Raw genomic sequence first — 18,208 nt, 5'->3', positions numbered from 1 at the left:
GGACGGCGCGATAATGGTGCTCGGGTCCACGTAGCTGGAAACACCGAGGCGCCCAATAACGCGTGGCCGCATTCGAGATGGACGCAATGAGCCGCAGCTACGAGCTAATGAGGCGCAAGCGCCAGGGGCTGAGCGGACAGCAGGGATCAGCGCACGGCAACAATCAACCGTGAAAACCTTCCCACGCAGACACCGCCGTGGTGCTCGCCAGCTGGTGTCGTGTGGCGGCGGCGGGGGGGTTACAGGTGACGCGTCATGTCAGAGGAATGAATTCTGCCCCGAGAGCTTTTTTTGCTGCCATCACACTGCACCCAATCAATTTGAAGACCATTGAAAGGCATCACGATAAATCATATGTTTGATTCAAATTGTTACATTCGTACGTCTCGATAAAACAGAAATTGTTCTATTTCGATTTAAAGCTTTCGTGATTGCAGGGATTCATCTTCTTGGTTCTTTCGGTAAAGTCACGTAGAAGGGAAATAATAAAAATAAAACATAATAAAATAATTCTCACGACGTTTCGTCCACAACGCAAGCAGCCGTCTTCAGGTGAAACACAGGTCTGTCGGAAAGACAGCGTCTGAAAAAAATTGTTCTGCTACATTCTCACTTAGGTAACTGCGAAAAGGTTTGACTTATTATGTAAATTTAAATATTTGTAATTTGGTTTTATGTTAAGAGGAACAACATTTTTATGAAACTGTAAACAATGTTGAATCTCTTCTGGCAAGTTCAAGCTTCAAGTGTATTTTGTTTAACCAGGTGAAAACTCAAATACCAGGATAGTCAATTGCACATTAGCACATGCGTTACTGTTTTCTCAGCTGGTTCAATGGCATATATCCCCGACTGCGAGATTTTATGAATAAACTCATCGTGTCTCGTCTCGTGAAACGGGATATCAAAAAATACTATTATTTCAATTAACATTTTAAGTTCAGTTTTGTGCTTAGCTAGAGCACCAACGGGATTGCTCAAGGGAAACTTGACTTAAGTCTTGCGGTGTATAGTGGTGAATTAATTACAGCCCTTTGATCCTCCTCACAGCATGCACAACAAGTGGCATTGCCTCTAATTAGGATGAATGGTGGCTTGTTAGGGGTTTCAACAGCAGAATATGTCCCATGTGGAGTTCATGTGACAAGTTCAAGTTTATTGTTTAATCCGGGGAGAACCACAGAGACCAGGATAAATCTCATTTCCAAGGGAGACCTGGGTGACTTGGTCCAGCTTTTAATAGATTTTCCGGAATTACAATCGATTTGGTGTGTACATGCACGAATTTGGTTTCATTGGTTCAATAAGAGACACAAACAAATAGTTTTTTCTTACGTTTTTCAACGTACAATGAGAAACTATCAATGATAAAAAGAAATACTCCAAATGTATAATTTAATATTTGGTCAAAGAAATGCGAGATCAAATTCTACAGAGTACTGAATAATTTAAAAGTCTTAGTAATGATTTTGTGCCATACACCATGTGCTAACAGCAACAAAGTGCAAATAAGTATTTAATTATTCAAAACACTTTAACACGTAGGCTTTCGCGACCAGTATTATTCATAAAAAAAATTTTTTGGGTTAGATTGCGTTATTATAAATGTGTCGCAATCCTCCACCACCCGACACAACCAATCAGTAAAAAATGTGTCACGTTAACAAAATTCCAATTAGTTACTTCTTCAGCCCACTGGTGTGTTTGAAGATTGAATCCACAACAGTTAGATTTGCCCGAAGATGCTGGATGTAATTACCAGCGAAACGTCGTGCTCAAATTCGAAATGTTGTGGAGTCACTCTTCAAACACACCGGTGTGCAGAAGAAGTAACTAATTAGCGTTTTGTTAACGTGACACATTTTTTACTGATTGGCCGTGTCGGGTGGTGGAGGGTTGCGACACATTTATAATAACACGATCTGACCCAAAAACCTTTATTTTGAATGTTTAAAACACATTTTCTATGCCCAAGCCATCGATGTATTTTTTTACCTGGCAAATGGAGTGAAATATTCACAAACCAAGATAAAAATGTACAAAAATTATTCGCGTGATTCAAACACATCGCGGTGAGTCACGTTGACTTTTACGAGACAGAAATAATAATGCCAAAGTTGCCAACATTGCAAAAAACTGCTATAATGTAAGCGATCAACATTATTCACCCATCATAAAACCCTTTTACGTGTTGTATGACTCAGGTTCACATTTTTCTTAAACCTGAAAATGTTTCAAGGATAATCGATAACCTCCTCACAATTATGAATGAGTGCAGCTTTTGATGTTTCCCGTTTTGTGTATAGCGGCGCATAATCATCCGACATTCACGCTCTGCATTTCCCATTCAAGATGTTTATTTGCTTGTAAGATGACGAGACGACCATCTAAGATTAATAAAAAGAAAAAACTCAAAGCAATACAGCACAGATTATATTTACATAACTGTAGAATCTTCAAGCGTACTCAATCATACAAATGTGGCACACGGGCTTGATTGGAATCTTCCAATTAATCCCGCTAATACATACTCCATATACGGTGCATAAAAGCCATTTATATTCTTTCTGCGGTAATAGTTTTGTAATTGTATGGTAAGTCTCCTCGTTAAATATCATGAAATCAAGTAATTAAGTTAGCAATATGTAGAGATTCATAGAACAGCCCAAGATGTGAAAGCTGTTTTAATTAAGCTGCAAGTTTTTCGTTTATAATGAGAAACATAAACAACTAAGGTTTGCTTCCATTAAGCCAAAGCTTCAGGCAATTTTCCCACGTGTAATTTAAGGCGGACTGTACCTGAAACTAAATTAATTAAAATCCACCAGGGCTTGGGGGATTTCTTAGCCTGCTCACTGCAAATAGGTTCAACAGATCAAGTAAAAAAAAGTATTTTTAACAAAATGGAGGTTGTTGCAGGAAAATTGGCTGGAGCACATGTGCAGGTAAAATGAAAATCACGAGTAGATAGATCCCTCTGTGGTCCCTACCAACTGCAGTGCCTTGGGTTTGTCCACGGTGGTCTTGATCCTTGATGACCAGAGGGTTGAGAGCAGCCTCACTGGCCAAGTTTGGCAATTCTTTGCTCAATGGCAGTGACACTCTTCATGATTTTTGCAATGCCAGCCTCGTCCAGCTCCAAGGACAAACGCTCGGGCTCCTGCCGCACACGGACATCACGACAGTGAATACAAGGCACATACACATGTGCACACAAATAACATGGTGGGTTGAAAAAAATAAGACAAAATTTCCGGTCATTCTCAATCCACCAATGGACCGTTAGTTACCGGTAGTTTTTTTTTTCACGGTACTTTACAATGTTGGTCAGTATGGGTTGAGGAAGGCAAAGGAGAGCAGGACCGGTCTGGATATCATTCGTTACTGACATTACTCGTGGCCGGGGGAATTGAACTCAAGTCGCCAGGTTCATGGCGCATACCAGAGTAACAATTGACAAATCCTCGCTGATTAACACTTATGCGTGAAATTTCAACGACAAGACAACTTGCACCTTAAACTACTGGGGAAATGTATCCTATAATGCAATATTATCATTATATTCCCATTATATATCATTATTATAAATCCTACAAGGAAATTCCCTGCTCTGGAATGGAAAATAAGAGACTTGTCATTTCATACTCTTCTCATAATCCTGTACTCAGAGAGAAAATGTAATATGCTTTTTCGCATAGTAAAATGCCATAATATGCATTGAGGTTTTAAAATATATATTCTCCAGAAATTAAAGAATATTTTGGTAAACAAATTAGGTGAATATCAAATTTTAAAGAAATTTTTAATTAACTGTGTCAAATTCTGTATTCGTTACTCCGACCTCTTAGGTGTCACTATTGTATGTCTTCCGATCTTCTTCCGCCAATTTAATTTGTATTTGTTCCATGGAAAATCCGATTCAGCCAGTTACCCAGTTAGTTTCAGTGGCAACGGCCCACAGCCACAAACAAAACAGTTATTTTGTTTGGGTAGAGTGCAACCCAGGCAACAGCCAGCCAGGAAAATCGAGGCATAGATTATGTTTAATAGCATGATTATAACAAGGGTAATGTATTTGTCAAACTGCAGTGTTATGCTTGATAACATCACAGTGCAGTGTTACATTGTGAGGTCAGTCCAATTAAGAGAAAGGAGAGACAAGAAAGACAGCATTTGTATCGCATTCGACGGAATATTACACTAACAACGGTCGATCATCTCGTACACTGTGGTGCAAATGTCAATTCGTCATGCAAATTGTACAGACACAACTTATATATACTACACGTATTTGCTGCACTTTAAATGGTTACTAAATATGCACACTTGTAATATGCTGTCCTTATTTTAGACTACAGCTGCCCAAGTTGCAAAAAAAAAAGAGGCAGCATCTACATTGAGAGACTAAAGTAAACACGAGGCATACCGCTCAATTCAGAGTGGTGTGTCAGCTTTCCAAATGCAGCCCTGAGCACAGCTTTTTACACGTGAACTAAAAATAGTGCAAAGGGAGGCTCTTAAAGCCATCTGACACGGCCTTCATCCATTTTTTTTTGTTCAAAGGAAACGCATTAAAATGTAAGTCTGGTGTTAAAAACCGAATGGAATTAATTGCAATTGAAATTTCTTAAAAGAACCAAAAAGAGGTAAAAAAATAACCATTTATATATGCGTAGAGTGGATCTTATTTCTGGCTGTACAGTGGCTGACTGGTGGCAGGATACACATACAGACTGAGCAGCACTTACGACAAAGCGGCGTTAAAGCGGTGAATACTACAAGCGCGCACATGGCCTGGGTCACACTTATGTTGGCTGTCGACAATACGGCTGTAAAAGTGAAAAGGCATCTATCTGGTGGTGCACTTTGCAGAAATGCGAATTGTTTTATAGATTACGACATTAACCATTTTCATCTCACCAATGGAGGATCAGACATGGAATGAGTAAAGTGCAAGATTAAACAGGATACAGGGGTAAAAAAAAGTCTACGTTGCATTATGTTGAGTGTGGTAAGTGGCAGTTATTGTGTTGCAGTGTGATTCAGATGTTTTTTAAAGTCTGGAAATAACGCTTGTGCAAATTCAAATAGATTTAGTGAAAACAGTATGTACCAAAGCTATCGCAATTATTATGTGTCTGTGCCTATGAAATGTGAGCCATCATTACACTAACAACCAGATGCCCTGGGCCTGGTTATGGAAACATACCAAATAAATGTTCCCACCCACTGTACATTTTGACAGCTTATTTATGGAACTTCAAGATTTTTACAAGCTACCATCTAAAAAAAAGAAATATCATCTTGATTTGAAGCTTTCGTGACTGCAGGAATCAATACTCTTTGGTTCTTTCGGTAAAGTCACGTAGGTAGAAAAATAATAGATCACGACGTTTCGATCGCAACACAAGCAACCCTCATCAGGTGGGACAACCACAGCAAGAAAAAAACTGCTGAAGTAGGCCTAATTACGATCGAAACGTCATGATCCATTATTTTTCTACCTACGTGACATCACCAAAAAAACCAAAGAGTAAAAGAAATAGTTCATGGCAAGGGGAAGTTTTTGGATACAATTTTCAGTATAAATACTGTATGCTGCTGCTGCTGAGAAGTTATAGTGCAGTGTGTTGTGAACGGGCGACTTGAGTTTGCGTCATGGCTAACGTATCAGTGGCAAGCGATCGATAGCTGAACGAGTTTTGGTCCCCCTGACCTGCGTGGTCACATATAGTTAATCAAACCCCGTAACTGACACGGCCTTGGAAAACCTCAAACTGTAAGTGAATTGACAAAGGACTGTGCTGTACATGTATATTGTATCGCGAAGCGATACAATATACATGTACAGCTTTATCATTGACGTTTTCTGAACGTGGCAGCTCTTCATAAACCCTTGAGCGCGAACAAGTACACACAGGACACGAATACGAACGTCGGTATCGTCAGAGCTGAACTTAGGCATCAGTAACATTTTAAAGTTCACGTTTTTGAATACACGGTGGAACACATCATTGTGAAACTATACTCATGAGACAACAGAATGTGCTTCCTCTGATAGGTACATCATGTTGTCATATATCCCACACAAACTGTCTGCTGTGCTAATCCTTCTGCAAATAAACTTAAGGGTTGGCTTTCAAATTGCAATATATTATTTTTTAAATAAGTTGTGAGACACACCAAAATGTGTATTTTAAAGAAAATTAATGTCATTTTGAGCACTGTTATTTTTGTTATAGCAGTAACAAGGGGGCTGGGTTGCACTGCTTTATCGGAGGGAAAGCAGCGTTTGTTTACATTCACAGTTTGAAGCTTTATCATTGACACCACAAAATACAAAAGATAAACTGTAAAGGACATTTGAACAAACAGGGAAGGTGGCGCCTTAATTTTTGTCCACCCATCATTCAAAAAATGTGACCTTACCCAGTGCCGTGGTGTGCAAATCCAATTTGGTTTGTCACGTGCAACACGAGTGCACACGCACTTGAGGTCAGGAAACTAAAGCACATGAGCAGCATGCAAACAGCATCCTGCCCATATCCTTTGCGGGAAAACAAATGCCATAATCTCCATTCTAAAGCCATAGGCAACTCTTACAATGAAACATTTTTTTATGTTTGTTAACCAGAGAATGCTTGCGGTTTACTTTTCAAAAACAAAATACGACTTTACATTTTTTTTATCATCGTAACACTTGCCAACACGCATCTGTCTTTGGAAGTATTTAAATGGCAGTATGGAAGCCAACAAGCAGTCATCATGGAAACATTGATTTGCTTATTTGGAAAGCGTCTATTTGGTCTGGTTTGTGTTTTAAAGTTATGGGAAACCCTTTAATCAATTTGGCCAGTTTTCAATTAGGCAAATTCCTAATAGCCACATAACCTAGGTTGGGAAGTGTTACAGATGGCTTATTTTTAATTAAACACGTATTGCTACCATAATCGCACAGATTATAGTAGAGTTGTGGCAACATTGTTGTTGTCGTGGAATCTGTTGTTCTTGTGGTAATTTGTAACAGTTGATAATTATACTTACAACTATCTATACAACTTTTTTTTATTATTTTACCACTGAACTATATAGCTCTTTTACAGAAGCGACCTGGCCACGAATGATAGCTCAACGAAGTGGCCTATCATGTGGAAGTGTATAGCAGCCAAATACTCTAAACGCATGTTGAGTCTAAATGTGAAGGGAAAAAACGGAGGACCTGGGGAAAAATCCACGATACAACAGGGAGAGAGACATGCAAACTACAAATATACATGGCCAGGATCAAACCCACAACCTCCTGCATAACAGGCGAGATAATTAACATCTCACCACTTACACTTACACAGATGGTCACGTAATTATATTCAGAAAAAAAAAAACTTGTCAGAATTACTGTAGGTGGAGAAAACGTTCATCACACCTTTACCACTCATATGGAGTAAACAATGGTTACACCATTGACCATTAAAAATACTATTATTCAGAATGAGCCTGTTCTAAATACAGGACAACAACAGGCCGTTGAAGAGAATGAGAAAACAGTGAGCTGATCAGTGGCCTGCTTTCTAATATACATGTCAGCATTTCCTGCGGTAACACCATATTAGATATCCAAGCACTTGCACACTATCTAGTCCAACTTATATAATGCTTTTAACGTTGTTTAAATAAGCCTGCATACCCTGATATACACATTAAAGGCATCGTGTGCTGGGTGGACTGTTCAGTGTTGTGGGTTTCTCCGATAGACAAAATCCCAGAACACGATGCTGCAGTTTAAGGACCCATCAAAATAAGAGTCATCCAATTAACGGAGTTAAAATAGCAAAAAGAATTGCGTTGCCTTGCTGTCAGTAAACATACTTTATTCATTACCACAAAGAAAAACACATAATTGGGTAAATGTATCCATGGACACCAGACAAGTTCAATTATATGCCGTGGGAATACCCGTTAATTTAAAATAACAGATGAATGCGTGTTGGCTGAAAATGCTACCCCTATTCAATAGGAATAAAGTACCGTGTGAACATTAAATCTCACACGATGAGAACCATTGCAATTATTTTATAAAGGATCACAGATATGCAAGGCTGGTTTTGATCATCATATTATTATCTGAACCGTTTATGTTTCTGTTGTGCCATAAACATTTGTTGCATTGCACCTCCCATCATCATTATCCGTGGTCAATCAACTGAGGGATTGAAATCCATTGGTCTTTTGCATAATCTGATTAATCTTATGTATGTGCCCGATGTTAGAGGAAACCATCCTAAACCTGGCTTGCACCCATGGTTGGTTGGCCTCTAATATGTTTGCTATTCTGTAGCTCATGGGAAAAATTGAATATTAAAATTACATGGAAGAAAGCTATGCAAATCTATATCGCAATAAAATGTATGTAGTCCAAGAAACAGCGTACTTCCCATTCACCCAAAATAAAAAGCCCTTAATTAGATAAGGCATCTATGGTGTTACATTACATTACTTGTCAGTGATTAAACACAAAACTATCCTGACAAATAACTCTCACCAGCAGATGGATTAATTATTACAAATAACTGGTGATATTAAACATGTAAAGTAATAATCAGTTTCAACATTATTAAAACACTTCTAAAAGTATTACTATAACAACATTAGCAAAAGCAGCACCAGCAGCAGCACCAGCTGAAGTACCATCAGCAGCAGGAACTTTAGTTATAATAGCACAGCAGCCGCAATTTAGATCTAGTAGATTAATTTCAGTACCAGCAGGAGCGCCATGATCACCAGCAGCACGAGTACATGAGTACGACTGCGCCGCACCTTCGATTACCACGGTTGGCTACGTATGGTGCAAAAGAAGTTCAACATATATACATACAGATGTTGGTATTTTATTAATGCCTGGGTACACGAGCCATCCTAACACAGTGGTTATGGCCTTGCAAGCCTAATGGACATTGCATTTATTTTAAAGGCAATATTTACAAATTGCAAATGTTCTTTGCCGTCCTAGTGAGCATTACCTGGAGGACGGGTAACCCAACAAGAGAGCCGTTGTTATCAATGACAATCATGCTGCACCACTTTACCACTCTAGAATCTACCAGCCAGTTGAATGGGCGCACACCTCACCAAAAGGTGTGCAAATTCACTTTTTTGTCATAATAAACATTAAATGTATTTATCAATACCACAATCATTATCATCTCGAATGGTCAATCCAATGCTTAAAATTATATTTTAATTAGTTGCGTATTTGAGACACTGGCGTGAATTCTTCTTCGTTCCTTCGCATAGCTGATGTGGATGCAGAGCAACAACTACGAGTTCATGTTCAGGTGATCGAGCCAGATAACTGCGTCAGGAGTAGCGGGTTGTGTGAAGTGTACTCGATGAAAATAACATCATTATTATAGACTGCAAGTCAAATTGGTAGTAACGAGCATTACTCGACATTCAATGCACTTCCAATAAGGTGTAGGAAAAATGTCAACTCTTTGGAATAACAAGGTCTCTATTTTTAGTTGCACAGGTTGAGGATTAACTAATTTTCCACATTGGAATTGTTTATCCTCGACAGTCTACGGGCATCGGTATGTGCGAGTTACACATTGTTTCCACAGTAGTCTTCCGATTTAGAGCCAATGGTAATTAAGGTTGGGAAGTTTGCCTATTTGAAAATAAGTAAAGGGCATTTACATCTTCATCCTGGTATTGAATGGGTTACTTAAAACATACATTTTTACCTGTCCTAATTATTTGTCCAATCCATTTGAACCTAATGAACAACACTTATACATTTAATTGTATTAAATTGGTCATCGGAATGCTATTGGGGGCATCTTAAGGTTGTTAGTTGCATTAAACAGCCGAAGTGCAAAAATCCCCTCAACTCCTTTGTTTCCTTAAGATGTTTTATGCAACTGCCAACTGAATCTCAACCACATGAACTGCAAGGGCAACTATTCACGTGACACGTAGGTTTTGGCAGCCAATTTTATTATTCATGATTGATATATGGGTTAGGCCACACGGATCTGATAAATTCGTTTCGTTAAGGCCCCACACCCCCAAACACAGCTAAACAAATTAAATTGTCACATATAGACGCATTGAACGCACAGACTATCACTGTTTCAATTCCCAGAACTAAATTTAGTAATCAGAATTTTATTGTTTAATTTGTTATTATTTTATTATTTCCCTTCTACGTGACTTTACTGAAAGAACCAAGAATAAGATACCTATTAACTGAAACAATAATAATTAAATGGCGCATTAAAGGTTGCACACCACGTGACAATTTCAATTATTAGGCTCAGTCGGGTGGTAGAGGGTCTTTATGACACAAATTTAACCAGGTCATTACGTGGCCTGACCCAAAAGTCTATTATGAAGGGCTACCACTGAAAGCAAGTGGAATCAGTCACACACCTGTCCTTCATGGCCAATGTCGAGCTCCAGGAAGGCAATGGGAGCTCCGCTTTGGTCGCCACTGTGCCCATTGGCTGCCGGCACGTCCACGCGCCAGTTCACGCTGTGCAGCGTCGGCTCCCAGCGACAGCGGGCGACCAAACTCTCTCGCACACGGCCCCGGTGGCTCTTCCAGAAGCGCGCCAATATGGCCGCCTGCTCGGCTGTCACGCCACCCGGCTTGCGCACCTGCGCCGCCAGGAAGGTCTCCAACTGTGTGCTGTCCATGTCGGCCGTTGCCATCGCCTGGACCGCAAGACAGGGGCGAGGGGGGAGGTGTACGGTGAATAGGGAGTAGGGTATTGGTATTGATTTACGGAAGGGAAGATGAATGTTGAATAAAGGTGGCAGCAATAAGACAATTACAATGGTTGATTTGCTCACATGTGCAGACAAAGGATGTCCAAGTATTCTCTTTCCCCTTAATCTTAGTTCAGCAGCTTTTGATACAATTTATCGTAGAATTTTACTCGAGAAATTGGAACTCGTGATGCGAGTCTCGGGCACCACGTTGCAATGGTTCCACTCCTACCTTGAAAACCGTGTCCAACACATCACTATGGGCAGGTTTATATCTTCTGATCGTCCGGTTGTATATGTTCGTTCTTCTACGAACTGTGTTCGGTCCCACTTTATTCAGTGTACAAATGCCCCCGCTTGGAGCTCTGCTCCAACACCAAGGTCTATACTGTTGCTAGGTGGATGACACACAAATCTATGTTCAACTGGGATCGAACTCTATGTCCTCAGCTTGTGCTTTTTAATCACTCTTGCGTTGTACAATCTTGGATTTTATCACTGTTGAGTTGTACAATCTTGGATTGTACAACTCAACAGTGATAAAAATGATATTTTTCTCATCCCCCCTCCTCACCAGCTGTCCAAGGTTGGCCCTGGTGATTAATAGACATTCGGAGCATCTGCCTAACACACGAGGTTAGAAATCTCAGTTTTATCTTGGAACAGTATCTATCCTTCCAGTCACATGATAAAGTTGTGAGGACATTGCTCTTTAATTGAAGGCATTTTGCCCTGCAGCACAACATTCTTTGTTCTCAAAATGACGAGAGACTGGGTCATGCGCTCGATTTTTTACATCTTGACCATTGCGATGCCTTGCTCTCCGGAGCCCCGAGTACCCTCCTTGTAGACTGCAGTTTGTCGAACATGCAGCTGCTAGGGTGCTCACTCTCATTCCTCTTCAGGATCATATCTCACCTGTGCTCATGTCTCTGCATTGGCTTTCAGTGCACACCCACATGGATGGTGTCCACCGATTCTCCTCCATGTGTTCAAGGTTTAAAATTAGCTTGCTCCACCATACACCCAGGAGCTGATTCAGGTACACACTCCACTGAGATCTCTGAGATCTATCGAGCGTGCCATACTCAGCGTGACCGCACTTCAGGCTTCGAACATGGGGTCACCACCAAGCTTTGTCTGCACGACGCCCAGGCTCTGCAATTCCCTGGCCCTTGGAGGTTAGAAAATGGCAGTCGATGGAGACTTTTAAGTCCCGGTTGAAGACCCCACCACCTCTTTGAACACGCCTTCTTTCTCTAGTTCTCCATCTTATCGCTTTCGTATTTTTCTCCCCGGTCACTTGTCACTTATTTCCTCCTTTACATGCATGGCGATCTGAGATCCATTAAGGAAACCTTATACATCTACATTGTTCATACAAGACAAAATCTGTCCTGAGTCGTATATTTTAAATAAGGACCATTGCCTGACATATTAGTGTTTTGTGACATTACCCCAATATTCCGTTCCCCCAATTGGTTCCTAATACAAGTTGGGATCCATTTTAAGATTGCATTCACTATCTTCAAGATTCCCTACAGACTTGCACTTGCTTACATCTCCCATATTATCTCACTGTACTCCCTTCCACGCACTCGACGCTTCGAAAACTACGGCTTTTTGTCGAAGTCCCCATCTAACCTTCGCTCAGTGGAAGGTTGCTCGTTCTCCTATAATGCCCCTTAAGTCTGGAACTCTTTCTCCCAGCCATAAAGGCTGTCGAAACCTTCCCGTCTCTAGACAACTCGTTAACTTCCTCTTCTCCTCTGCCTATAATGATCTCTTTCTCCATAAACAATAGAGATATCAACTGTACTGTAGAGCGATTTGAGCTGTGGTTGCATTTGGATGAAATACATTCAAAATGTATGTTATTAAATATCAATCAGTGATGAGACAAAGTTAATGATGAATTTGGGGACTCTTTTCAAATCTGTACAGTGCTGAAAATCTTTACTCTTATACGAACCCCACAGCTACTGAGAAATTCGTTGCGAATGTTTCAGTTTCTTCTTTATGGAAAAATCTCTTAATCCTAAACCTGTGACAATGCCTTATGAACATTATTTTGTGATAAAATGTCGTATTATTGTTGTTTGAAAAAGGTTTAAGTCACCTTTATAAAGAATTGAGGGCAGTGCACTATGAAGCAGAACATCCAAATGCAAATCCCTTTTCCCTCTCCATACTCTGTAGCAGGGCCATTGCATGAAACATTTGCCTATACTGTACATGTACTCAGTTTTTCTTTTGTCAATCATCATTTTAAGCTTTTTCTTTTGTGTTAATAACCAATGTCGTTAGATTTTTTTCCACATGCGCAATCAAAATTTATCAAATCATTATTTCGTTTCCTTGCTTTACAGTTGTACATTCTGTATAAACATATCATTATCTTAATCTGGGATCCCTCGAGGTCCTCCATGGACAGCGATGGTGGTCAAGGTTTGTGGGTACACATATGGATGATGAGGCCAATCCTGGAACCACATATCTTCTTACAGTGACAGCATGTGTTGTCATTACTGATAGTTTGTAAGCTTTGAGAGTCCCGTCTGGCATGGGTGCATTCTTTCCTTCATGCCCGTGTGTCAGTTTCCTGATGGTGTCTCTGACTCAAATTGAAACACCTTGGTGGACGAGAGCTTTCCAAGACGAACACTCAAGTGCCAGCTGCTGCTCCCATGTTACCAGGTCGATGTTGCACTTGGTGAGGATGCTCTTGTAGCAATCTGTCACGTTTCTTCTGGCCCCACCTGGAGCGTTTCCCGATCTTGAGTTGGGCATTCTGACAATGTGCCCAACCAAAAGGAGCAGATGTTGAGCGATGGCAGCTCCAATACATGAGGATCTGCCTTGTTTACAACCTCTGACATTAAAGCATTCTATGTGGATACACTGCCATCTGCTGGCCACTATTCGCTATACCAAGCATGTAGAGTACTCCACTTCAATACTACACAATGCTATGTTCACAAAAATAACGTATTCCATCAATATTCTTTGTGAAGATAAAGAATAAAAAATATCCCCCCCAACAGACTTTTGGGGGAAGTGCTGTTGAGCACCTATGACGACCGGCACGGGGGGGGGGGGGGGGGGGGGGTGGCCAGCGCCCACACCAAGCCGTCTTTGTCTCCCCAATGGCGATGTTTACACACCGCAATCAGGTACTCATTTGAGGCCGAGTCGACCTAGGCAAGGCGTAGGATTATTTCAGATAATCATCACTCGTGTTGGCCGTGAGCGGGAATTGAACTCTGGACGTGGTTTATCATAGCGCAGCACGCTAACCGCTACACTACCGCTCCCCATAGGGAAGGTAACATACACACAATGACATACAGCCACATGCTCCACAATGATAAATACCCATTGATTTGCAGTAATTATGAGTGAGTTATGGGAGGGCAAGAGGAAAATTATAATAAAAAAACTAGTGGCCACCCGCACAAAAGTCCTTAAGTGTAACGTACGTATTCTCTGCAGGGAATGGATTCTTAGCTCTGCTGCAATTTTCTCACTACTCACCCATTGACATATTTCGTTGCTTCCTCTTAGTATCTTTCACACGACGGTCAATGGTACAGTGTATAATAACAAATAGTATAACATTTATATGCTTAATACAATGTACAAAGTAATATATAGTATCGTAATTGTATAGTCAATATACAGCAGTGTGATAAACATTAGGGTGGGTAGAATAATACATAGTGCAATATTACAATGTATAAGGTATACAATGTATAAGTATATAATTTAATGTTGGGTTTGTCTATGGTAGTATATAGTACAGTGTAGACTCGTGTGATGTAAGAGAATAAAGTTTAGATGGAAGAATATTATATATTTTTTACGACGTAGAATTGTAATGTATTACTTACTGTTAGTAACTCAGCTTATTGTAGAGTATATTTAGTATACTGATGATACTATGTAGTTTATACTTTAGTTGTTTACGTGGTGGTTTTAGTTACTGCAGCTACATACTATTAACACTCCTTCCCTTTATTAATGCTACCCCTATCCCCTCCCTTTGATGCTGCTAATCCTGCATAATGCATGGGCATAAGTAATACTATTCACATACCTGCATTTCCCATATCCCCTCCCTTTGATGTTGCTAATCCTGCATAATGCACGGGCATAAGTAGTACTAATCACATACCTGCATTTCCCACATCCCTTCCCTTTGATGTTGCTAATCCTGCATAATGCACGGGCATGAGTAGTACTAATCACATACCTGCATTTCCCATAATATGCTAAATGCCTCTTGATATGCATATTCTTTTGTCAAGGCGCTCTTTTCCCCCCTTCCAACCCAGCTTATATATATGCTCCAAGCACGTGTGCTGTTTCATTCAGACGCTGTCGCCTCGACAGACCTGGTTTCACCTGTGGACGGCTGCTTGCGTTGCGGCCGAAACGTCGTGAGAATTATTTTATTATGTTTCATTTTTATTATTTTATTACTTCCCTTCTACGTCACTTTACCGAAAGAACCAAGAAGATGAATCCCTGCTGTCACGAAAGCTTTAAATCAAATGTGAATAGACTGTATAGGTAATAAAGATAAATTGATAAAATCGATGGAAAGGTGAACGCTAACGTTGTGGAAAAGGTGGTTGGGGGGCATGGACATGGGAACACAAGGGGACGGGAAAGAGACAACCTCTCGCGACCTTTGAGACCATGGGTTCACTTATTACACCGAACTGTGTCCCCCAATTCTTAGCCGTCATATACCCCCTTGGCTACTCATTAGGGGTCCCCATGGCTACTTCAAACTCGCTCCTACTTGCCTGGTGGGGAGAAGGAAACAGGAAGACAAAGTGGAATGAAGATGAGATGAAAGTAGACTGGAGGGTGAGGGTCAGAAGGCGAGACAGGCAGGCGTTTGAAAAAAGCAACAGGCTACAATGTGTTTTTACTGGTAGGAACCTCCTGGTTACACCAGCCCACAGGGGATTATTGTATCCGTCCGTCGTGCAGGGAGGGGCTGGGTGGGGAGGGAGGGGTTGGGTGTGGAGGGGAGGGTGGGGAGGGGCTGGGTGGGGAGGGGCTGGGTGGGGAGGGTGGGGAGGGGAGGGTGGGGCTGGGTGGTGCCCTTATAAAACTCAACGTTTAACCTACTCAGGCCGGCTTGTGCTCGCCCTCACAGTCGGCCATATTTGCGGAATACACCATGCCACCGTTGACCCTGGCCATTGACCGAGCAACCCAACGTCCCTACCAACTCCCTCCGCAGGAATGTGTTCTTTTGCAAGCCAATCTACGGCATCTGGGGGGGAGGGGTATCTAGGTGGAGTCCGCTTGTTACACCAAAATACGCATCTTGTATTGGGCAATCATCAGTGATATGGCCGATGGTTTGCACCTCACATCATTCGCAGTTTGGCGAGCCATTCATCCTCCCATGTGTGGAGGATATATGGTTGTGGGGGTAGAGATACCAGGGCCGTTCCATTGTCGGATTTTTCATCGTGATAATTGACCCCAGGGTCTGCATGACAGACGCTCACCTTGAGCAGCCCCTTCATCTTGCTCAGCAGCGCCTTGAAGTCGTCGCGGGTGGTGTCTGGGTAAAGGTTCCCTCTGAGCGCCTCCTCGCTCACGGCCACCGCCTTGGCCTCCTTCTCCTCACCGAACAGCAGGTCCACGACTCCGCTCAGGAGAGCGCCCAGGGGCTCCTCCGCCCGGATCCCGCCGGCATCGACGCCACCTCCTGCTTGAGCCATGGAGTGTGGCCCCAGGAGCTCGTCAGCCTGGGATTCGGCTTGCACAAGGCAGGCACAGACAAAGGCGTTTCAGGTTCATGGGCGGTGGAAGATCTCAATACCGTATTGATGGGATGTTCACTGGTGATGGAGGTACTCAATGATGCAGTGCGCGTCACTGCTGATGAGACTGTGCAGGAGGAACTCAATGATGCAGGACTCGTCACTGCTGATGAGTCTGTGTGAAGGAGGAACTCAATGAGGCAGGACTTGTCACTGCTGATGAGTCTGTGGGATGGAGGAACTCGCTGGTGCAGTGCTCGTCACTGCTGATGAGTCTCTGCAGGAGGAACTCACTGGTGCAGTGCTCGTCACTGCTGATGAGTCTGTGTGCAGGAGGAACTCAGTGGTGCAGGTCTCGTCACTGCTGATGAGTCTGTGGGATGGAGGAACTCAGTGGTGCAGGTCTCGTCACTGCTGATGAGTCTGTGGGATGGAGGAACTCGCTGGTGCAGTGCTCGTCACTGCTGATGAGTCTCTGCAGGAGGAACTCACTGATGCAGTGCTCGTCACTGCTGATGAGTCTGTGTGCAGGAGGAACTCAGTGGTGCAGTGCTCGTCACTGCTGATGAGTCTGTGGGATGGATGAACTCAGTGGTGCAGTGCTCGTCACTGCTGATGAGTCTGTGTGCAGGAGGAACTCAGTGGTGCAGTGCTCGTCACTGCTGATGAGTCTGTGGGATGGATGAACTCAGTGGTGCAGTGCTCGTCACTGCTGATGAGTCTGTGTGCAGGATGAACTCAGTGGTGCAGTGCTCGTCACTGCTGATGAGTCTGTGGGATGGATGAACTCAGTGGTGCAGTGCTCGTCACTGCTGATGAGTCTGTGACGTGGAGGAACTCGCTGGTGCAGTGCTCGTCACTGTTGATGAGTCTGTGGGATGGATGAACTCGCTGGTGCAGTGCTCGTCACTGCTGATGAGTCTGTGACGTGGAGGAACTCGCTGGTGCAGTGCTCGTCACTGCTGATGAGTCTGTGACGTGGAAGAACTCACTGGAGCAGGTCTTGTCACTGCTGATGAGTCTGTGTGATGGAGGAACTCACTGGAGCAGGTCTCGTCACTGCTGATGAGTCTGTGCAGGAGGAACCCGGCACCGACCCTTCTCCCTTCGCTGGAAGCACGCGCTGACTTTAGAGTCCGCGGACATTTGTCACAGCCGCCAACGTTATTGTTTTTTTCCTTGCCAGATCAGAGGTATTTTACCTCTAAATCAAACAGAACACGTTCCGATTTTTGTAAACACGATTTCACGGAACTTGTTAACGGCTTAAGGCGATTCGAAGGCACGTTGCACACACGGCGTCAAAACGCGTAATTTCCGCGATAAAAGTTTCCAATTATCGCGGATTCATCTCGCAGCGGCTCCCAGCGATCGCACCGAGCCGCGCCGCGGCCACACGGGCAGGCAAGTCGACCTCGTCCATCTCGAGCGATGACAAAGAAAAACAACCCTCAGCGGGCGAATCTGCCGGTCACCTTGCAATGTCGCGATTAATGCCGCGAGCTCTGGACTCAGCACTTGGCACGGTCACTCTGTGGTGTGTGAATTGGTGGAGGCGACGGGAGGTGACAGGCGCTGTTCACCGCGGTCCCTCGACCGCCCCGCCCACCTCGACCGCCCCGCCCACCTCGACCGCCCCGCCCACCTCGACC

At 42.8% G+C, this 18,208-nt stretch overlaps 1 protein-coding gene across 5 annotated transcripts; it reads right to left on the bottom strand.

The window, feature by feature from the left end:
* Window positions 1-2,339: 2,339 nt before the first annotated feature.
* On the bottom strand, window positions 2,340-18,154 carry COMMD1 (copper metabolism domain containing 1). 5 transcript variants are annotated; one of them, XM_078596162.1, is made up of 5 exons: window positions 18,032-18,148; window positions 17,549-17,666; window positions 16,299-16,552; window positions 10,429-10,713; window positions 2,340-3,160 (listed from the first exon to the last, which is right to left on the bottom strand). In XM_078596162.1, exons 3-5 carry the CDS (start codon window positions 16,512-16,514, stop codon window positions 3,059-3,061), a joined length of 603 nt encoding a protein of 200 aa, XP_078452288.1. In that variant the 5' UTR covers window positions 16,515-16,552; window positions 17,549-17,666; window positions 18,032-18,148; the 3' UTR covers window positions 2,340-3,058. The 5 variants fall into 5 exon arrangements, with proteins under 5 accessions (XP_078452288.1, XP_078452290.1, XP_078452284.1 ...); XM_078596164.1 differs by having other exon boundaries at window positions 16,299-16,541; window positions 18,032-18,113; XM_078596158.1 differs by having other exon boundaries at window positions 17,549-18,154.
* Between the last annotated feature and the right edge of the window lie 54 nt (window positions 18,155-18,208).

This window comes from Lampetra planeri, chromosome 7 (genome assembly GCF_965212315.1).
Source record: "Lampetra planeri chromosome 7, kcLamPlan1.2.h2, whole genome shotgun sequence".
Taxonomy (NCBI): Eukaryota; Metazoa; Chordata; class Hyperoartia; order Petromyzontiformes; family Petromyzontidae; genus Lampetra; species Lampetra planeri.
Note: the sequence above shows the minus strand (reverse complement) of the source record. Positions and strands in the feature narration are given on the sequence as shown.